At 38.1% G+C, this 24,120-nt stretch overlaps 1 protein-coding gene across 1 annotated transcript in view; it reads right to left on the reverse strand.

Annotated features, from left to right (window-relative positions):
• trappc9 (trafficking protein particle complex subunit 9) overlaps positions 1-24,120 on the reverse strand; it is an 851,225-nt gene that overhangs the window by 710,398 nt on the left and 116,707 nt on the right. The window contains exon 15 of the mRNA XM_039737694.1: positions 19,333-19,496. Within this exon, the coding sequence (XP_039593628.1) occupies positions 19,333-19,496 (164 nt within the window). The remainder of the gene's footprint in view (positions 1-19,332; positions 19,497-24,120) is intronic.

Genomic DNA, 24,120 nt, shown 5'->3' on the forward strand with positions numbered 1-24,120 from the left:
GTGCCCTGACCTCAACCCAACAGAACAACTTTGGGATGAATTAGACCAGAAACTACAAGCCAGGCCTTCTCATCCAACATCAGTGACTGACCTCATAAATGCTCTCCTAGAAGAATGGTCAAAAATTCCCATAAACACACTCCTAAACCTTGTGAAGAGCCTTCCCAGAAGACTTGATGCTGTTATAGCTACAAAGGGTGGGCCAACTCCATATTAAAGCCTACGTATTAAGAATAGGATGTCACTGGCGTCCCGATACTTTTGGCAATATAGTGTATAAACCTCAAAAGTCCAAGAGCAGCCATAAAGAAAAACACAGATGGAATAAAAAGACCATCAAGGACATGGAAAGAGGTGTCTGTTCAAAGCTGTTCTGTATCTTTTATAAAATTCAGTCAGTTCAGTATAAGATCTGCTTATTGACATTCATACAGTATATAAACAGCATCACAAATCACCCTACAAACTATATTCATAGTTTAACACAACATTGCTAACAATGTTGTTTCTAAAGACTTCAAGAACAATACACTAACTATCCAAAATATTAATCACACAGCTTGTGCACACAAAACATTTTGTTTAAAAAACTGATCAATAGTAGTGACTACAAGTAGTTCTTCTGCACATTCTGTGGTTAAAAATTACAATTGTATGATACTAGGTTAATGCTGTAAAAAATGATTGTTTAAAGTAATAGGAACATGTATGCTTCCTCTTTGCACCAACCAATAATTTTAAATACCTAAATAAATACACACATTTTTTAAATTACACAAATCAAATTCAAAGAGAAACAAAGCCTACCAGCACCAACTACTAATAAAAAAACAACGTTTCAACGGAATGGAAAACCTAATGAAAAGGGTTTTAAAGAGAAGAAATCTAAATGAAACCTGAGAGACTCAAGATTTTTAGACAGCAAATCAATGAAGTTGAAAACATATGGAAAAATGAAAAAGTACAATGAAGATGTGTCAGCATCCATTAGAATAAAATAAAAATATTAAAAATGAAATCATATCAACTAGCTCACACAATTATTTTTCTATTATAGGTTAAAAACTTTTACCTACGACAGCATGGTGCAACATCTTCACAAATATAAAAGAAATTTAAAAGTTCAAAAGATCATGAAAGAATGAAAGAAAAATAATAATATATGGATTAGACAACAATGACACTGAATTTCCAAGAAAAGCAAAAATTATTCAGGGATATAGTGTATATATACCAGACATAAGTGTAGATTGTAATAACTAATACGTTGTATTTTCCTAATCTCCGAACAGTGACTTTCACTATGGTGCCATCTGATGACTACATCCAGGAATTGCATAGCATTGCTGCATTTTCCTGGTTTTACGGAATAAAGCACATATTATTCTGGCAGTTCTCACAGTCTTAATTAAAGTTTACAACCAAGCTAAAAATAAAAGAGATGCTACTTTTATTCTTTAGAAATTAATCCATATAAATGTTTTATTTCTGTCTAAAGCAAGGTTTCATGTGTAATTATAAAAAGTGTCTTGGGATGGATTATTTGTCTATCTATCTAAAAGTAAAATTTAATTCAATTCATTAGAGATACTGTATAGAGTTTACTATTTATGACCTTAAATATAACTATTTCACACATCTCACACATTCATTGCCTTAAGCTATTGTGAAAATATTGTATATATACAATTAAGTGAAAAATTACAGACAAACTAACAAACTCAGTGCTCTCCAACTCTTATAAATTGATAAATTTAACCTCACATGACAAACAACATGTAACAGATTTTACTTGTTTAATTTATAACCGAGAAGAATAAGCAAATATGCAGAAGCAATACACAGGGCTTAAAATTCATGGTAATATATTATCTCAAAGCTACCAAACTTCATGCCAAGGTACTCATTTTGGCAAAACAAATAGTCAAATGATATACTAAAATTTTTCATTGTAATTACTATAAATGAAAAATCAGAGAAAAATCACAGAAATTTCTTTAGAAAGTCAGACTAATTGCAGAATTGGAAAAGAAAGCAGGGTGGTGCACTGGTGAGGCCTCATCTTGAGTACTGTGTGCAGTTTTGGTCTCCAGGGTACAAAAAGGACATAGCAGCACTAGAAAAGGTCCAGAGAAGAGCGACTAGGCTGATTCCAGGACTACAGGAGTTGAATTATGAGGAAAGATTAAAAGAGCCTATACAGTTCAAGCAAAAGAAGATTAAGATGTGACATGATTGAAGTGTTTAAAATTATGAAGGGAACTGGTACAGTGGATTGAGACTGTTATTTTAAAATGAGCTCATCAAGAACATGGGGACACAGTTGGAAACTTGTTAAGGGCAAATTTCACAAAAACATTAGGAAGTTTTTCTTTACACAAAGAACGATAGACACTTGGAATAAGCTACCAAGTAGTGTGGTAGACAGTAAGACGTTAGGGACTTTCAAAACTCGACTTGATGTTTTCTTGGAGGAGTGTAGGACTGGCGAGCTTTGTTGGGCTGAATGGCCTGTTCTTGTCTAGAGTGTTCTAATGTTCTAACATCAGCATATAGGATGATGAGGCACTTGCTCATGCAGTTGTCCTGAATACTTTCCCAGTCTTAATCTCAAAAGTATGCTTTATTCAGTAGCTGCTTTTAAAAAGTCGGGTGTATTGCCTTTACTTCACTACTGGCACTAAGACGTCTTTTGCTCAACTGGAAGAATCCTAACTCACCTATTTTAACTAAGGTTAAGGGTAACTGAAGTTATATATACTGCTCAAAAAAATTAAAGGAAAACTTTTTAATCAGAGTATAGCATCAAGTCCATTAAACTGCTGGGTTATTGATCTGGTCAGTGAAGTATCAGATGGGGTTGTCAATCAGTTTCAGCTGCTTTGGTGTTGAAATTAACAACAGGTGCACTAGAGGGGCAACAGTGAGACGACCCCCAAAACACAAATGGTTTAACAGGTGGAGGCCCTGAAATTTTTCCCTCATCATCTTTTGTGGCTGTTTTTTTCACTAGTTTGCATTTGGCTATGGTCAGTGTCACTACTGGTAGCATGAGGAGATACCTGGACCCTACAGAGGTTGGTTGCACAGGTAGTCAAACTTCTCCAAGATGCCACATCAATAAGTGCCATTGCCAGAAGGTTTGCTGTGTCCCCCAGCTCAGTCTCAAGGGTATGGAGGAGATTCCAGGAGACATGCAGGGCCGTAGAAGGTCCTTAACCCATCAGCAGGACTGGTATCTGCTCCTTTGGATAAGGAGGAAAATGAGGAGCACTGCCAGTGCCCTACAAAATGACCTCTAGCAGGCCACTGGTGTGAATGTCTCTGACCAGACAATCAGAAACAGACTTCATGAGGCTGGCCTGAGGAACCGATGTCCTAAAGTGGGCCATGTGCTCACTGCCCGGCACCGTGGAGCTCAATTGGCATTTGCCATAGAATACCAAAATTGGCAGGTCCACCACTGGCACCCTGTGCTTTTCACAGATAAGAGCAAGATCACCCTGAGACCATGTGACAGACATGAAAGGGTCTGGAGAAGCCGTGGAGAACGTTATGCTGCCGGTAACATCGTTCAGCATGACCGGTTTGGTGGTGGGTCAGTGATGGTCTGGGAAGGCACATCCATGGAGGGACACACAGACCTCTACAGGCTAGCCAACAGCACCTTGACTACCATTAGGTATTGGGATGAAATCCTTGGACCCATTGGCAGACCCTATGCCAGCCTCATGTGGCGAGAGTATGCAGGCAGTTCCTGGAGGATGAAGGAATTGATACCACTGACTGGCTCCCACACTCGCCTGACCTAAATCCAACAGAACACCTGTGGGACATTATGTTTTGGTCCATCTGACACCGCCAGGTTGCACCTCAGACTGTCCAGGAGCTTAGTGATGCACTGGTCCAAATCTGGGAAGAGTTCCCCCAAGGCATCATTCGTCATCTCATTAGGAGCAGGCCCCAACATTGTCAGGCATGCATACAAGCACGTGGGGCCATACAAACTATGGAGTACGATTTGGAGTTGCTGCAATAAACTTCCGGCAAAATGGAACAGCCTGCCACATCATTTTTTCTTTTGATTTTCAGGGTGTCTTTGAATTTAGCCCACAGTAGGTTGATAATTTTCATTTTCATCAAACGATGTGACATCCTTTTGTTCCTAACACATTACCCAATCTATGTCAGTATAGATATCCAGCCTGATTTTTTTTCCATTGAAATCTGATGTTTTTTCAAAGTGTTCCTTTAATTTTTTTGAGCAGTTTGCTATTTGAAATTGGAAAAAATCAAATTCTCACTTAGAGTATCTGTACAAAACTTTTTCAAAACCTGTCAGGATCTAATCAATAAAATTTTGGAATAAGCATTTAAATTGAGGAAGCAGATTCTCTCCCATCTTTCTTAATTTCTTTTCATTTTTATTGATTTATCAATTTATCCATTTACCTATTTTTACTACTGTATATACTCACGTTTAAGTTGTCCCACAGATAATTTGAAGCTTGGTTTTACTGTATAGTTTCCAGTATTTTATAATGTCGAAAGTATAAGTCAAATGCGGAAAACTCATGCTATTGGTCCCAGAGATTATGATGTATTGTGCCATGTGACCACACGGTAATACCCGAACTATTACAAAGCGACGTTTGCACTGTTTTGTGTTTTTTGTATCTCACACTCTCATATACCTTTATCGTAAGAGCATCCCTTATCTACGAAGGAGCGTTCGATGAGATGAAAATATGAAGCTGGCTTAAAATTAAAAGCCGTTAAAGTGGCAAAAGAAACTGCTAACTGCGCTACTGCAACAAAATTCGAAGTGTCTGAGAAACTGGTGCAAGATTAAAGGAAGCAGGAAGATGTAAAAAAAATAAAATTAAATGTCGTATTTTTGAATGGGCTTATATAAGTCAGGTTCTGATTTTATAATTGATTTTTCAGGTTTCAAGACCTGACTTATACGCGAATATATACGGTAGTTTAAAGTTTTACTCCGCTAGCCTTGTTCTGGGTGGGGGTTGATTTGTTATTGTTAAACTTGACTTGCTTATATGGAATGTTACTTGATTTTAATTAAATCAATGAAATGCAAAAAAAAAAGTTGCGTATTGCAGACAATTACTGTAGTTCTCTTTGTTTTGCTGTACCGGCAGGTTCACTTTCAAGGTCTTTGACAGTTCTCCTTCTATGGATGCTTCATTTCAACTATGCGGCCATGCAACTTGGTCTTTAAAGATGCATTCACAGTTGCAGAGACCCTATTTCTGAAGGATTTTTTTTCCCCCAATTTGAATACAAAGCATACTGAAGGAAAGTCATAAGTCAAGGAACAAGGTGATGCTATTGAATAAGCATAACATAGAGAAAATTATACAAATATATATAAAAAGCATAAATGTGTACACCCAAATTTAAAGCAAAAAAATCCCTCTGAAAAGACGGATAATATTAAAGGAAGTATCCTCAAAACATAATAATTCACCAGGAGTGAAACAGGAGAGACGTGAAAATATGCTGTGAACTTGTACACTCAATGCCAAAAATGTTCAGCGTGATACTATAGAAGTAATGTTGAATGTAATAAACACTAAATGATAAAATATTATATTGTATATTAGTAGAATTGAATAAAGGATGTACTCATTTTTGCCATTGTTGATTTAACTAATTTTCCCTAATTTACTTACTTTACAAATATTGATGACATGTCTTTATATATTCAAGGAATCATTAAGTGTACAAAATTTTATTCAAACTTTGATTCATCAAACTAGCCACTTTTGCTGATATAACAGCCAAATATACTCATGCCATTTTTCCTATAAGGAAAATAAAATATTGGTCAGAAAGATCTTCCCAACACTGTTGCAGAATATGTTGCTTTCTTTTCACCCTTCGGTCCCATTCATCCCAAACTAACTCAATGGGGTTTAAGTGTGGGGACTATGCTGGCTATTACATGTTTAGAAGTGTACCTTGTTTTTCTTTTCTTTAAACATAGTTCTGACACAGCCTGGAGACATGTTTTGAGTCATTGTCTTTTCGAAGGTTGAACCCCTGACCTACTAGATGCAGACCATGTGTTTAAAGTACTGCAAAACGCTGTGGTAACCTGTTTGATTGAGAATGCCAGGCACTCTGTGCAAGTCGCCCATTCTGCCTCCAGCAAAAGAACACCAGATCATCACACTTCCTCCTCCATGTTTGACAGTTAGTGTCAGACACTGAAGAACAAACCTTATACCAACTCGACGGTGTTCAAACACCCCGTGGGGTGAATCGAAGATTTAAAATTTTGATTCATCAGTCCATAAGATTTTCTTCCAGTCTGAAGTAGTCCACAGCCAGTATTTCAAGACCCTATTTTGTCCTTTAAGGAATGGCTTTCTTACTGCCACTTGCTCTGTCAAACCTGCAGCACAAAGTCTCTTCATCACAGTAGGAACAAAGACTTGACCACTATTAAGTTGTGCTTGAAGCTTTTGCGCCTATCACACAAGTTGGTGACCCTCAGAAATTTGTCTCCTACTTGGGTTGTGGTCTGCCAAATTTTTTACTATTAAGAGTTTTTTTCCTGTTTCCAATTGCCTGTGGATTCTGTGGGACACCATTGCACTCATTGAGACTTAGATTTTTTTTTTTTTTGCAGTTTCTCTAAAAGGAGTGATTATGTTATCATGTCTGTAGACTCTCATCCTGAAAGATAGACAGACAGACAGACACACAAACATCCCCATCGTCATCACACTGAAACTGACCCCAGACTACTGTATATGGCACATTTAAGTAAAGATCTAAAATCTATAATATCTTTATGCTCATCGCCCCAAGTTCACATTAGCATTATGAACTTGCCTGAAGCTGTCAAATTTCACGTGCTCCAATAGCTTAAATGAATGATTCTGAAATAACAATTTTCTGATTCTATGATGCACAAGTTAATGTAACTGTAATTGTTTCATTTCTTTTCTTAATGGTAGTGGTAAAATAAATAAATAAATAAAACTATGCACCACCGAGTTCTTGAAATAGAATGAGAAATGAATTTCATACTGTGAACAGGGTCTTAGTGACCTCTTCTGGCAGCAAGTAAGGCAATTTACTAAAAGACTATAAACCTAATAGATACCACAGAAAAAGAACGTATTGGAAGGGATTTCCAAGTGCCTTGACATGATAAAACAATCTATGTCACTTTGAAATGCTATTACAGGAAAAATAGCAAATTGCAGACAATAGAGGCAGAGGATTTCAAATGGAAATGTGAATGTTAAAAACCATATGTACTTTTTACACTTCGCCACAAAGCAAGTTGAAATAAGCCAATCATTAAAATATAACAGACACTACAGTTCTTTGATGTATTCCAGGTCTAATCCAGAAGTACCAATAAGTGAAATACCAAAGGTCAATGCCAATCTACCCAAAATGTATAATCTAATGAGTAATGCACCAATGTAAACTTAAGTTAATGCCAGTCTTTGGCAATTTCTTATATAAAGATTACAATTGTGATTTTTATTTAAAAGTAAATTTCATACCATATGGCCCTAGACAACCAAATAATACCCAAAAACATAAAACCAAATCTATTTTCCTTATTCCTTAAAGCAAAATGAAATTATATTTTAATGAATTCAACAAATGAAATTTTTTAAAATTTATTTGGGAAAATGATGCCTATAGAGTTGACAGGAAATTACATTTTTATCTCTGAAAAACTGGAATAAGACAAAGCAGTGGATCACAGCAGCAGTTTAAGCAATTGAGGGAAAAAGATAAACATACTCACAAATTAAGCAATTTTTCACTATAAAAAACAAGTTATGTGTAATATTGGTAATAATGTAATATATATTACTGCCACTACTGCATTTCAATCCAACTTTTGACACTCTGATTCCAAATAATGCAATTTTTTTTTTTTTAATGACTTCTTCCTAGCCAACCTTTGTATGTTGACTATGAACATCATCTTGTTTTTAAATGGGCTACTTCTTTGTGCAACCAGCTACTGTGAAGCCTACTACAAACACAAAGATCAATAAAACTACCAGCAGGACAACACAAACTCATTGTAGTGAAACAATAGCCCAATAGTGATTATGCTAGGCTACAGCTATGTTAATAAAGAAGGGTTCACATGGGTCTTGCTAAAGAAGGACCAAGAATACCCCTCACACAATTATCTAATAAAAGGAAAGTAAGAGATTGGATGGGTTTTGCCAAGAAACGTACTGTATTTTGAAAGACACTGGTGTTGTGCTCACTACTCTCTATAGATTGTCTTTTGGATCACGTTACCTTATCTGACACTGCCCACTACAGGCCATTTTTTTAATTACACTAACTTTGCAGTCATTCGTTGCTAAGTTTATAAATTGGGGACTATAATCCCTCCTAATTGGTTGAAGCCAGCAACATAATAATCAAAGGGAAAATCTGACAATTTATCAAAGAAATCTACTAGTAAAAATATGTTCTTGGGTTTAGCTTCTAGTGTAAGCCAAATGCAACAGTAACTGGCAACACAAAATTAGTGCCATAAAACAATATCAAAGCATAGTGAGTACATATTGTGAGAGGAAAGGGAAGTAATTCTGAAAAGCAAGACTGCTCAGTGAAATATTCAGGATTTGTACATTTACTTTAGGTTAATTGATTTGACTGTGAAGATTATCATATAGCAGTGATTTCTGCATGAGTACACGCTGCTTTCCATAGCAACTTGCTTTAAGAAATCTGCAAACCTCACAGCATGTCTCTATGAAAGTCATGCAGACTTCACACAGAGGCATCCCAGGAAGCATTTGTAAAGGAGTAAGGCAGCAACATTTCTCAACACATTAATTCAATCTGTTTCCCCAAACTAAACCAGTATGTCAGGGGACTACACCCTATACCATACAATGGTCTGGTACTCCCTCAGGGATGACAGTACTCCATCATTATACACAAAAGTGAGATATGGTGCCCCACAGGGCTCAGTACTGTTTTCACTTTATATGCTTCCACTGGAATCTATCATTAGGAAACATTATGTTAATTTTCACTCATATGCAGATAACACCCAGTTACACCTTTCAATTAGATCAAATGAAGTTTTTCCAATGTTGTCATTAATTAGTTGTGCTAGTGAATTAAAGGAGTGGATGAATGAGGACTACTTGTCTTTAAAACATAGATAAAACAGAGATGTTAATTGTTGGAGGGAATGACGCTGATCACAATATTTTGTCATTTAACTCAGTTGGAATCACAATTAACTTTACTGAATCAGCCTGCAATCTAGGAGTTATCTTTGACTCTAGCATGTCATTTAAAGTGCATATTACAAAGTTGTCCAAATCATGTTTCTTCCACCTTAAAAATGTTGGGAAATTAAGGCGCTTTCTAAATAAACAGGATTCTAAGAAATTAATTAATGCATTTATTTCTAATAGGATTGACTACTGCAATGCGGTGTTCACTGGATGTTTAAAATATTCTTTATACAGCCGCCAATTAAACCAAAGTGCTGCTGCAAGAATTATTACAACAACAAGAAAATACGAACACATAGCTCCAGTTCTTAAATCCTTACACTGGCTGCCGGTTAAGTTTAGGGCACTTTTCAAAATCCTCCTTTTAACATATAAAGCATTAAATGGCCAAGGTGCAGCTTACTTGTCTAAACTTATCACAACTTACAAACCAGAGCGCACATTAAGATCTCAAGATGCCGGTCTGCTTATGATTCCAAGGATTAATAAAATAACAGTGGAAGGTTGAGCTTTTAGTTATAGGGCCCCTAAGCTGTGAAATGGTCTGCCTGCTACTATCAGAGATGCCCCCTCGGTCTCAGCTTTTAAATCCCGGCTGAAGACTCACTACTTTAGTTTAGCACACCCTGACTAGAGCTGCTGATTAACTGTACAGACTGCATCTTTGTTGTTAGTCATTAACACTAAAACATAAGTAACACAATAGTTCTAATTTGTTACTAACCATCACCTATTCTCTTCTCGGTACTCAAATGTGGCACTTGGCGTTACAGCCCACTTGGCAAGTTGTTTTGCCTGCCTAAGGTAAAGTCATCCCTGATGGAGGATGGCAGGAATCGTGGGGTAGAGGGGTGCTTTCATCGGATCAGCTGACCCAGCGATGTTTCAGCTGTGGAATGACCAAATGGGGGAGGGCAGGTTGATGAATGAGGTCTCCAGGACTCTAAACAAATCCAAATCAAAATGTTGTGATATCATCTACTGTAAAATATTGGTCCATACTTGTATTTTTTTTTTATTTTTATACTGCATTAAGGATTTGTTCTGATCTGTGTATTGTATTGTATTGACTACCCTTCTTTTTGACACCCACTGCACGCCCAACCTACCTGGAAAGGGGTCTCTTTTTGAACTGCCTTTCCCAAGGTTTCTTCCATTTTTTTCCCTACAAGGTTTTTTTTGGGAGTTTTTCCTTGTCTTCTTAGAGAGTCAAGGCTGGAGGACTGTCAAGGGGCAGGGCCTGTTAAAGCCCATTACGGCACTTCTTGTGTGATTTTGGGCTATACAAAAATAAATTGTATTGTATTGCATTTTCACTTGTGTATATGGTTTTTGGCCTCATACTGATGTATCAAAGTTGGTTTCTGCTTTTAGTATACTTCAAAGTTCACAACAATTACCTCAAGGCTATATGTTATGGGGTATCCCTATTTTTAACACTTTAGCACCTTTAAATTTGCATCCTTTATTCCTACCTCAGATACAGAAATATTCCTTTGCATCTTATTTTTAAATGGATGGCAGGCAATTGCCTCCAGGCACAGGTGTTATACAGTACCTGACAAACAAACCTTACTAAAATAACAGCTTAGAAAGACCCCAAGAACCTAAAAATAATCTTTGAGGCATCAGTAACCATCAATCACTGCAGTAACACCATTATTTAACATTGCTCTTACAGAATGTCAGGAGGATTTCCTAACACATCCTCAGCCAAGTTCCTAATACAAGTAACAGTTTTCTCATAATTAAATTATTGCCACTGTCTACTTGCTGTGCTTTCTCAAACATCTCTCTCACCATGACTACATATCCTCATGTATGATCATCCATCACATATCCTCACTAGATCACTGTGATATTTTGCAGGAGATTTAATGTGTTATACGTTTATCATAGAACACACCCAGCATAAATCCAGACAATTCAATCGTATATGCATCCTCAGCATCTGATAATCCTGATACTTCAATATACAAGGGATGGTTTTCTGCCTTATGTGGGGCCCCAGTCCAGCAGTGATAGACCAACCTTCTCTGAAACTATTTGAACCAATAAATTACTTCCAACTACGGGGAAGGTGATGCCTGCTGGATACTTAACATTGATGTAAATGATACACATCTCTTACTAGTCAATTAACTATTAGCCACTGTGTTCACTTAATGATTAAATGGCAATTGGCTTTGCTTTATGTATCTGTTATTAATATGTCTGTCCAAAGTTTGCGATTAGGATACTTTTATAGACAACTATAGTAGTGGGACTTGCTTCAGATACCGAACACAAATGCTAATAAGATTTTAATGTGCTATCTTGCTTGCACCCTCTTAAAATTTTTTTATTGATTGAATTTCAATTAGAAACAGAGAGGCCCTACTTTTAGAACTATGGGTGTGCCCTGACCTGAAAAGACATAAAACATTGAAAATCAAACTTTAACATCCTGTGAAAATAACATCTCCAGTGGAACACTCACATAAGCAGCCTTTGGCAATGCATGTCATGTTATTCTATCTCATTCTGCTATATCGACAAGAGGTTGGCTGTGGATAGGATACATACATATATACATTTATATTTTAAACCATGAATATCATTGTTACCATACACATATACACATCATTTTGTCTTTAAACTGACACAGTAATCATAACAAAAGGAAAAAATAAAGAAATAAAGCAAATTAAATACATTCATTGATCTAGGTTTAGGCAAAAATCTATTTTTCTCAGGTACTGGCAGGCAGCTGCTGCTTGAGGTCTGGGGGGAATCCGAGTTTCTACCATGAATTATACATGCCTACAGACTGGGAACATTCCTATTCTGGCTGACCTGCTGTTTATGAATTTCCTGCAATAAGCGAGTAAACATATACTAGCTAAATCATTCACTCACAGTTTTCTGCAAAAGAATTTTGGTGAATTTAAGATTACTCTTATCATTCTCAATCTCATCCATCCTTATTAGATTTCAAGTAACAGCCACTGAGAATAATGTAGTAACATTTAGTGCTTCACTCAAAAATATTCTGCCAGATAAAAAATGTTCATATACACTATTGTAAATTAATCTGTGCACCTTTAGATTCATCATTGCTGAATATATGAATATAGAAAATGAAGAACAAAATATATACAGTACATATCTCTTTACTCATTTCTTCTCTTCGTACTGTGCAGGTGTCACTCTAAAAAACCTCTGGAACGCCCCACAATGGATTCTTCACACTAACAAAGATGACTTCAAGTGACCAGCAACATAACAAAGGGTCATAGCATCTTTATCATTTGCCATTAAACTTGAAAGTCTGTTCAGTTCAGTGTATTTCTATATCATGCACTACCACTTCTTTCTTAAAAATATTTTGTGTTAATTTTTGGAAAGTTTCAATACACATCCTCTGTTTTTAACACTATTCTATTAACATTGCTGGTTATTTGCATGTATAACACTGTAAAACAGGGTTTTTTTCAAACATTTCGCTTCCTGAAAAAATGACAGATGGCTTCAAGCTAAACAAAAATATAATTTCAGATTGACTGTATCACACAAGAATCTGAAGAAACATGGAATTATCTGCTAATGACATGCTGCATTAGTTTGAGTAAAAAATTTCTTGCTGTCAATTTTCCTTCATACTCAGCATTTGCTGCTTCTTGTTTCAGCGTCCAAGAGTAGTTGGCCAACAAAGCACCTTGGGTATTGGAAAGGTGCTATATAAATAAAATGTATTATTATTGATAGATTCCACATCTCCTGATATGATGCTCTGTACAAGAGAGGACAGAGCTGACTATACTTCTTTAGAAGGCTGGCATCTTTCAACATCTGCAATAAGATGCTGCAGATGTTCAATCAGACGGTTGTGGCGAGCGCCCTCATCTACGCGGTGGTATGCTTGGGAGGCAGCTTAAAGAAGAGGGACACCTCATGCCTGAACAAACTGATGAGGAAGGCAGGCTCTATTGTAGGCACGGAGTTGGACAGTTTGATATCCGTGGCAGAGCAGGCTCCTGTCAATCATGGAGAATCCACTGTATCCACTGAACAGTATCCTCTCCAGAAGAGGAGCAGCTTCAGCGATACACTGCTGTCACTGTCCTGCTCCACTGACAGACTGAGGAGATCGTTCCTCCCCCACACTATGTGACTCTACACTCACCTAAAGGATTATTAGGAACACCTGGTCAATTTCTCATTAATGCAATTATCTAATCAACCAATCACATGGCAGTTGCTTCAATGCATTTAGGGGTGTGGTCCTGGTCAAGACAATCTCCTGAACTCCAAACTGAATGTCAGAATGGGAAAGAAAGGTGATTTAAGCAATTTTGAGCGTGGCATGGTTGTTGGTGCCACATGGGCCGGTCTGAGTATTTCACAATCTGCTCAGTTACTGGGATTTTCACGCACAGCCATTTCTAGGGTTTACAAAGAATGGTGTGAAAAGGGAAAAACATCCAGTATGCGGCAGTCCTGTGGGCGAAAATGCCTTGTTGATGCTAGAGGTCAGAGGAGAATGGGTCGACTGATTCAAGCTGATAGAAGAGCAACGTTGACTGAAATAACCACTCGTTACAACAGAGGTATGCAGCAAAGCATTTGTGAAGCCACAACACGCACAACCTTGAGGCGGATGGGCTACAACAGCCAACAGTGGGGGATGTTTTCTTGGCATACTTTAGGCCCCTTAGTGCCAATTGGGCATCGTTTAAATGCCACGGGCTACCTGAGCATTGTTTCTGACCATGTCCATCCCTTCATGACCACCATGTACCCATCCTCTGATGGCTACTTCCAGCAGGATAATGCACCATGTCACAAAGCTCGAATCATTTCAAACTGGTTTCTTGAACATGACAATGAGTTCACTGTACTACAATGGCCCCCACAGTCACCAGATCTCAACCCAATAGAGCATCTTTGGGATGTGGTGGAACGGGAGCTTCGTGCCCTGGATGTGCATCCCACAAATCTCCAACTGCAAGATGCTATCCTATCAATATGGGCCAACATTTCTAAAGAATGCTTTCAGCACCTTGTTGAATCAATGCCACGTAGAATTAAGGCAGTTCTGAAGGCAAAAGGGGGTCAAACACCGTATTAGTATGGTGTTCCTAATAATCCTTTAGGTGAGTGTATGTGTCAGACTGGAGAACCTGGTGGAGGTGTCTGAGAGGAGAATGCTGAAAAAGCTTCTCGGTATCATGGACAACCCCTCTCACCCCATGCATACCTCCTTGATGGGTCATCGGAGCACACACAGCAAAAGACTCATTGCCTCCAAGTGTAGAACCAAACGCCACAGGAAATCTTTTCTACCTGTGGCAATAAGACTGCATAATTCTTCCTCATTCTGTAGGTGATCCTTCTCATCATCACATGCTGCTATCTCATTTTCTTATAGCATAAACACTAGCCACTTTTCATTACCACTTGCACTAATAATCTGTAATTTTATTATATCTGTTATAGTTTTTGTTATAGTTGTTTGTTGCTTTGCACAAATTAGTTATATAGTTATAATACACACTATTAGTTATAGTTATTTGATATTTTGTTTAGAGTTATTTTGTAATTCTGTTTATTTAGTTATTCTGTTTGCACTATTATTACTGATCTTTTTAACTCTTTATTACCTTATCTTTATTCCTCTTGTTGCACTGAGCATGTATATGACAAAAGAATTTCCCATGGGATAAAGTTCTTATCTATCTATCTATCTATCTATCTATCTCTGCAATTCCACCCAGGGTGGTTTAAACGTTAACATTATGCAAAGTTATTATCTGTTATACCTGCATTTTTATTACTCTTTAATGTAATATATTTTTTTTTATCAGTATGCCGCTGCTGGAGTATGTGAATTTCCCCTTTGGGATTAATAAAGTATCTATCTTTATACAATTTCTCCACTGCTACAATGTCCTGGTGAAACTATGTTCTTTGCTGATTACACCAAGATTCCCAGGAAGGAAGTCCAAGTGTGAATGCAGAAAATTCATCTTCAGCAATATTTTACTATTCAACCAGCTAGACATACTTTAGTGCTCTGTAGCCGCTGTGAAAATTACTACCAATATCTCTCAATGCCTTCCATGCAGTTTTCTCTGGTTCTAGTAACAGGTTTTTGAACCGCTTGTAATTGATGAAGTGTCTAATTTTATAGACCAACAAAAATGCCTTCCCTAACCTTGGCATAAGTTATTCTTGAAAACATCTGTATCAAATATCAAAATTCTTCACTTTCCTTATTCATTGCTTTGACAAAATTTTTCATTAGTTTAATATGACAAGAAGGCAAAAATATCTTTGTTGAGTCAGCAAGGGTTTTATGTGCCACATATTCGTGCCCTTTTTTATGTGTTGAGACTCTTTTAGCACAGCTGTCCCATTTGCAAGTAAAACAACAGTACTTGGTACATCTGAGCTGCAATCCTAGTAGCTGTGTGGCTACTTTTAGTTCAATACAGAGGTTCCAGTTCAAATTGTTGTACTGTATATGTATACTTATGAGAGGAAATCAAAACTATAGGCTATTGCAATTAAATTGTACATGATAGCAAAATTTAAAGGTTATTTTTGTGGTCAGCAGGCCAAAATACATAAGATATACCCAAAGATGATCAGAAACAAAATCTGCCCAGTGTAATTATTAAATTAAAATAAGAAGGCAAAAAAATCTTTGTACTACAGTGTAATTAGCTGAACCTTTTGACACTTCCTGTTTAAAGAAATTATTGCTTTTCCAGGCTTAATACAGATCCCATTCATTTGTCAGTTGGGTTATTCAAAGTATATATAGAAATTTTGGTGAGATGCATCTAATGTGTGAAACTATTAAAAAAAGATGCTAGCTGATAATAATAAAAAATCTTTACAAAAACACTTTTCAATCACTCACACTGCACTAATATACTATAAATCCCTGCAAACATGCAATGTCAGCTTTAGAGAACTACTACTGAAATCCAAGAGTAATGATCAGTACAAAAATTGATTTCAATTTGAATTTTAAGCAAGCATGTTTTAATTTGATATGTGAATAATGTATGTCAACTTGTTTCAAACAAAAATATTTACTCCCGAAAAATGACTGAAATTTACAAATTTAGACAAACCCTTTAAATTGTCTTTAAAATACAGCCATTCATTACCAATTCCTTTTTAATACAGTTCAGGGTCACAGTTGTGTATTATTAAATGTTAAGATTACAAAACAACAACTGAAGAGTACAGAGTTATGACTTAATCCGGAAAAGCAAGATAGAGAAGTAGCTACTGATTAAGTTAACATTTGCAATGAAAGTAAATTTAAGATATAAAAATAAACATAAGGAAAGCACTTAACATGAAACTGGCAGTAGAAGAGAATGATCAGTAAAAACCTGCACATTTGACGTTTTAAGATAACATGTGATTGATTGTATTAGTGCAAAGGAAAACAGAAACCACTTACAAAATTTCTTGTTTACTCATATATTCTCAAATGAAAAATCAAGTCAAGTCAAGTTGGGGAGCATGCACTGGTACAGAGCATTGCAGCATCAACTTCTCGACGAAACAACTCTGGATCCCAGTTGGCAATGCCCCCAGGTAGACATGCGGTCTAGTCCCACCCTCCGGAAATGACCCTCTATCTGCCGTAGCCAAGTGTTATGTGGGCGACCCCTTTGCCTGGTCCAGCCACTTGGTTCCCCAACAATGAGTATCTTATGAGTTGAATCGGCCACTGGGAAACATGTCACATGGCCGTAGTGCTATAACTGACGCTCCCTCACACTACAGGTAATGTGCCTCATTCTGGATTCCATGAGCAACCGCTCATTCGACACAAAGTCAAACCAGTAGTACACAAAGTTTCTCCAGCATCCGTGTCTTACTGCATATAACAAGGCAGGAAGTACCAGGACTGTAAAGACTTGGACCTTCATCCTTTTGCATAGATATTGGGAGTGCCACACGCCCCTTTCCAGCAACCCCATGACCACCAATGTTCTCCCAATCTATCTACTGACTTCATAGGAAGAGTCACCAGAGAAATTAAGGTCACTGCCAAGTTAAGTACAGGTATACCTCTCGACAAGGTCGACACTCTCTCCGCAGACAAACACACTGCTAATGGCTGTGCCCAAGGGGTCATTAAAGGCCTGGATCTTGGTTTTAATCAGGACACTCGCAAGCTCAGACACTCAGACTCCTCACTCAGCCTCTCAAGCGCCCCGATGAGAGCCTCCATTTACTCCGCAAAGATCACAGCATCATCAGCAAAGTCTAGATCCGTGAATCTTTCTTCACCGAGAGATGCCCCGCAGCCGCTGGACCCCAACACTAAGTCCATGCAAGCATTGAACAGAGTAGGAGCAAGAACACACTGCTAATGAACCCCAGAATCAACTGGGAAAAATAAAGAGGTTCTGCCTCCACTCTGCACAGCACTCACAGTGCCAGTGTACAGACCAGCCATGATATCCAGCAACCTCGAGGGGATCCTGCAAACCCTCAGAATGTCCCATAGGGCAGCTCGATCAACTGAGTTGAACTCTTTACGAAAATCGACAAAGGCTGCAAAGAAACTCTACTGATATTCGCGTTTGTGCTCCATGAGAACCCTCAGTGCCAGGATGCGGTCGATGGTAGACTTCTTAGGAGTAAAACCAGACTGTTCCAGTCGCTGGTAGGTGAGCAAGTGATCACGGATCCAATTGAGGACGACCCTAGCAAGGACCTTACTCAGCACCAAGAGCAGTGTTAGCCCCCTCTAGTTGCCACAATCCAGACAATTACCCTTCCCTTTTCAGATAGGGACGACATGTCCCATTTTCCAGTGAGTTGAGATGATGCCAGTCTCCCAAATGGAAGCAAAGATTACTTGTAATGCCAGGAGGACAGCTTTACCACCAGCCTTGAGAAGATCACCCTGGATACCACAGATCCCTGCAACCTTTCCTCCCCTCAGCTGGTTCACCACCTGTGCAATCTCAGTGAGATTGGGTGGTTCACAGCTAACTAGGATAAGAAAATATTAAGCCACAATTAATGAATTTTCAAATTGCAGCAAAAGGAATAAAGGTTACAAAAAAAAAGAAAAAACAAAGCTGTGAGCATGTCATTCAAAAATATCTTTTGCTACCATGGCATGATAAACTATGTTTTGTTTAATAAATATACCATAGCAGGATTGACTGTATGTTGTGTTTGATAAATATAAAGCCAAAATAAAGTACAGAAATAGCAGAAGCTGTAACTGCAACAAACACTAAAGCAAGGTGAAGGTCATATTCATGCCTGAACATTCAGATGTTTTAGCAAAACTGAAGAACAAATACACAATCACAAAAAAATACAAGACAGCTTTGCAGTGGTATAACATAACAACAGTTTCAAGGACAAGATATACACTGAGCCCAAAGTGTGAAACTCCAAAAAACAAATCATTTCTGTTAAAGAATTGATGAGTGCTGGTGAGGTGGGGGCAAGTTTAAGACTGCAGATAATGGTCTTTAGGAATGACCAATGAATTGGTATAGCAACAGCAGTACTAAGAATGACCCATGAATCAAATTAAATTGTTGCTACACCAGACAATGGAAAAAAGAGAGAGCCAGCTTCTGGAGAAGGCTTTTAATTTTAAAATCAAAAATATTTTATTCATTACTATGGTCAATAGCTTTTGTTAATGGCTAGATGAATGACCTCACTGGTACAAAACCTGAAACAAAATATGTTTCTTGTGCCAGTGGGCACACCCTCGATAGTAGAGTGAAGAGAGTGACAATCCAGTAAGATTTAATAGTTAATGCTACTACAGTTTGAGGACAAGGTTGATTCAAAGGAGGAGATGGAAACTGTCAGTCTGTCACCACTGTAGTCTTAATAAAACAAAACATTCAGAATGAAAAATGAAGAATATTATAGAAATCTCAATGAAATTTCACAAGTATATTTAAAAAACAGTAATATATTAATAAAATATATTATAGTTGTAAACACAACTCTGTATTTCTTACACAAAATACTTACTATATGTAGAAATAAAAGGCACTGCCTTTTTCCTCACCTTTTGTAGTGACAACCTTAGAAGTGATCTCCAGCGTTTCTAGAGGCTCAGAACCAATATTTTCCAGTTTTACAACAAGCTTTTGGGACTCTCCATTGAAGAGCTGAACAGACACACTGGTGGATACCTCTTCTCCAGATGCTGGTTGCAGTGTGTGAGCAGATCTGTAATGAGACAAGAAATATTAGCAAACCAGAGCAATATATCATACAACTGAAATATCTGATCAAATGTTAAGTTGTACTTTAGAAAATAGGAATATGTTCATTTTTGTGTCATCCATGATATAACAAGCTTTGAAAGGGATGTCAATCGCTAGGCTAGCCATTTTATAGAACTGAAGGCATTTAAATACATTGATTCCATCAAAACTGGCTTGGGTTTTTTGTGACAACTTTTTAATGATAACATTTTTTAATAAATATAAGAAAATACAACCCAAACAAAGGACAACCTTTCTCCAGACCTAATTAATCAAAGAGTAATGAATTAGCAACCAAAACAAGCCTGAAGAAAATCTCAATCAATATAAAAAAAATACAGCAAATGATTCTTCACACCTTTTTTATACCCTTCCCAGACTCTGCAGCATGAAAAAGATATCAATTAGTAGAGAAACAGAAAAATATGAAAAGGTATTTATAAGTTAAACAGCCCCCATTCCAGCTTTACCCATTTGTCACTAATATTACTAACAGTAAAGTGATGAATGGTTATGGTAGTTTTTCATGATAATAGGTAAGGGTGGCCAAGGACCAATCAGTCCTTTTAGCACAGTGTTCCAGGTGATTCATGCCCTTCAATGGTAAGACCAACCCTACTTCTGTTGACTTCCAACTCAAAGCCAAGAGAAGCTTAAAAATAATTGTACCTAAAAGACCATTTGGAGAAACAGCTAGAGTAGAAACATCCAGTAGGCAGATGTGCCAGGACAAAATGACCACTGGGCAGTCAGAACAAGTGATGAAAATGTTAAAGGATGCTCTGGTCGCTGGAACGTGAGCAAGTGGTCACGGATCCTATTAAGGATGACCCTAAACAGGGCCTTACCCAGCACCGAGAGCAGTGTTACTCCCTGTAGTTGCCGCAAACCAGTTGATCACCCTTCCCTTTCCAGACAGGGATGACAATTCCTGTTTTCCCCTCAGTTGGGATGACTCCTGTCTCCCAAATGGGAGCAAAGATTGTTTGCAATGCCCAGAGGACAGCCTTACTACCAGTCTGGAGATGTTCAAATTTCCTTAATCCAATTCTGTGTCCAGGAGGCCCCACTGAAGTCTACCAGTTTACCAGTCAACCTCAGCTTTCACTCATGCACACACACACACACACACACACACACACACAAGATGGGGCCATTTAAAGATCATCAGTTAACTTAACATGCATATTTTAGAGAATGTGGAAGGAAAACCAGGGTGCCAGCAAAAAAAAGAACTAATTCAGACAAAGGATAACATGAAAGCTGGAAAAAAGAAAACCATGTTCAAGATTTAAACACAGGAGGTTTGATCTGTGAGGTGCTACCCAAAGTCCTTTGGCAAAAGTACACCAAACAAACTTTTGTGTTTTTTGTAATTTTTAATGCCTCGCTACCATATTGCTTTTTCTAAGGGATAAAACAAATTAACAACTTTTTGTAAAAATAAACAAATTATGACTAAACAGTTCTCGAATTCCAGAAAAAGTTACATTTCTTTATCCATCAATATATCTAGTATACAAAGTTTAATGAGTGTTTGTCCTGTATGCAAATTCCCATTATTGCTCCATTCTCCACAAAATTTTACATTTTACTTTGAAATGTTTTTCCACCAGGGAAATTTACTTAACGACTGCATCTTTACTTTATTAAGAAAATGCCCCTAGAAGGGACTTTGGGAGTTGGTACAGGTAAGAAAAGTTGCTCCCAACAGAGTTAGTCAAAAAATGTTTAGTTTGGGGCCAATTTTTTTCCCCCAGGGAATTTACTTAGTGATCAGCTGCACTTTATTTCTCTTTATTGCACACCAAACAGTACCAGGGTGCTTCTACTAGTATATTATAATTTATAATATACAATACAGCATAACATAACTGGACATGGTAAATAGAGGATTATGTAAGGAATAGTAACATACCCAACCCACTATATCCTAAAACAGGGTCACGAGGGTCTGCTGGAATCAATACCAGCCAACACAGGGCACAAGGCAGGAACAAACCCCGGGCAGGGCACCAGCCCACCGCAGGGCACACATACACACACCAAGCACACACTAGGGACAATTTAGATCCGCCAATACACCTAACCTGCATGTCTTTGGACTGTGGGAGGAAACCGGAGCACCCGGAGGAAATCCACGCAGACACGGGGAGAACATGCAAACTCCACGCAGGGAGGACCTGGGAAGCAAACCCAGGTCTCTTTACTGTGAGGCAGCAGCGCTACCGCTGTGCCGCCGTGCCTCCCGTAAGGAACAGTTAAAATGTTCATTTCAATAAAATATCTGAATATTTATCGGTTAATAACAGAAAAATAAGTTTATTTTTTACATTATTCTACTATTTGACATGGTAAATAAATAGGGAGAACACCAGTCGCCCAAACCTGACACAGACAGGCATCGGGCACAAGTTTAGAACACAACACATGGGTTTACTTACACAGGGGAACACTTTCCACATCTTTCCCCTCCCCTTTCCCTTTTCTTTCTCTGTCTCTCTCATTACTCTGCCTCCACTCCTAGTGTGTGAAGCTTTGTCACCGTCCTGCTCCCTCCAGACTATGGCCCTCAGAATAAGAGGCTCCTTACATTTAGAATCCCAGGAGTACTTCAGGTGTCACATAATTGTGGCCCAGGAGCAGTTCTGGGCAACGCCATCTCCCCCGTTCTTCATTTAAGGAGGCATCCCTCACAAAATATATACTTTACGTATATATAAACATCTACACGTGGAAGTGTGCATGTCTGTCTGTGCGGCCCAGAATTCCGAGACTATAGTATGAAGCTCAAAGTGAAACTGCCGAGAAAAGAGAAACTCACTTAGCCGCTAATACACAAGCGAGGCGAACACATCGGCAAAAAAAAACCTCTGAGGACAGAGAAACTCGCTTTCCGCTGATAGACAATGGAGGAAAACATGTCAGCAAAATGAAACCACCGAGGAAAGAGGACCTTGCTTAGCCAGTACGTCCTCAAAAACACATCTTGTAGTATAATTGGTGATTATAAATAATGTGAATCTGGTTGGGAGGATGATTGATCCCTGTGATGGATTGGAACTCTTCTGCTGCCTTATACATGATGGTGCCAAAATCTGCATCCCCTATGACCCTGAGTTGGATTTAGCATTGAACAGTATTTTATTGTATTACAATTATCTTGTGTCCTTATTTTTGAGCCTCAGCTATAAAAGATAATATCTAGAAGAATGTTTTCAATGTACTTTAAAATATACAATCACAAACTCAAATTATTATATAAAAATGCTTTTCCAGCTTTTAAAAATTAAAACACATTAAAAAATTACTTAGGAATAAAAGCAGAAAACAGCTGTATGCCCTAAGCCTGCTAGTTTACACTCACCTAAAGGATTATTAGGAACACCTGTTCAATTTCTCATTAATGCAATTATCTAATCAACCAATCACATGGCAGTTGCTTCAATGCATTTAGGGGTATGGTCCTGGTCAAGACAATCTCCTGAACTCCAAACTGAATGTCAGAATGGGAAAGAAAGGTGATTTAAGCAATTTTGAGCTTGTAATGGTTGTTGGTGCTAGACGGGCCGGTCTGAGTATTTCACAGTCTGCTCAGTTACTGGGATTTTCACGCACAATCATTTCTAGGGTTTACAAAGAATGGTGTGAAAAGGGAAAAACATCCAGTTTGCGGCAGTCCTGTGGGCGAAAATGCTTTGTTGATGCTAGAGGTCAGAGGAGAATGGGCCGACTGATTCAAGCTGATAGAAGAGCAACTTTGACTGAAATAACCACTCGTTACAACCGAGGTATGCAGCAAAGCATTTGTGAAGCCACAACATGCACAACCTTGAGGCGGATGGGCAACAACAGCAAAAGACCCCACCGGGTACCACTCATCTCCACTACAAATAGGAAAAAGAGGCTACAATTTGCACAAGCTCACCAAAATTGGACAGTTGAAGACTGGAAAAATGTTGCCTGGTCTGATGAGTCTCGATTTCTGTTGAGACATTCAAATGGTAGAGTCAGAATTTGGCGTAAACAGAATGAGAACATGGATTCATCATGCCTTGTTACCACTGTGCAGGCTGGTGGTGGTGGTGTAATGGTGTGGGGGATGTTTTCTTGGCACACTTTAGGCCCTTTAGTGCCAATTGGGAATCGTTTAAATGCCACGGGCTACCTGAGCATTGTTTCTGACCATGTCCATCCCTTCAAGACCACCATGTACCCATCCTCTGATGGCTACTTCCAGCAGGATAATGCACCATGTCACAAAGCTCGAATCATTTCAAATTGGTTTCTTGAACATGACAATGAGTTCACTGTACTAAAATGGCCCCCACAGTCACCAGATCTCAACCCAATAGAGCATCTTTGGGATGTGGTGGAATGGGAGCTTCGTGCCTTGGATGTGCATCCCACAAATCTCCATCAACTGCAAGATGCTATCCTATCAATATGGGCCAACATTTCTAAAGAATGCTTTCAGCACCTTGTTGAATCAATGCCACGTAGAATTAAGGCAGTTCTGAAGGCGAAAGGGGGTCAAACACCGTATTAGTATGGCGTTCCTAATAATCCTTTAGGTGAGTGTATAT

The sequence above is a fragment of the Polypterus senegalus genome, chromosome 15 (assembly GCF_016835505.1).
Source record: "Polypterus senegalus isolate Bchr_013 chromosome 15, ASM1683550v1, whole genome shotgun sequence".
Taxonomy (NCBI): Eukaryota; Metazoa; Chordata; class Cladistia; order Polypteriformes; family Polypteridae; genus Polypterus; species Polypterus senegalus.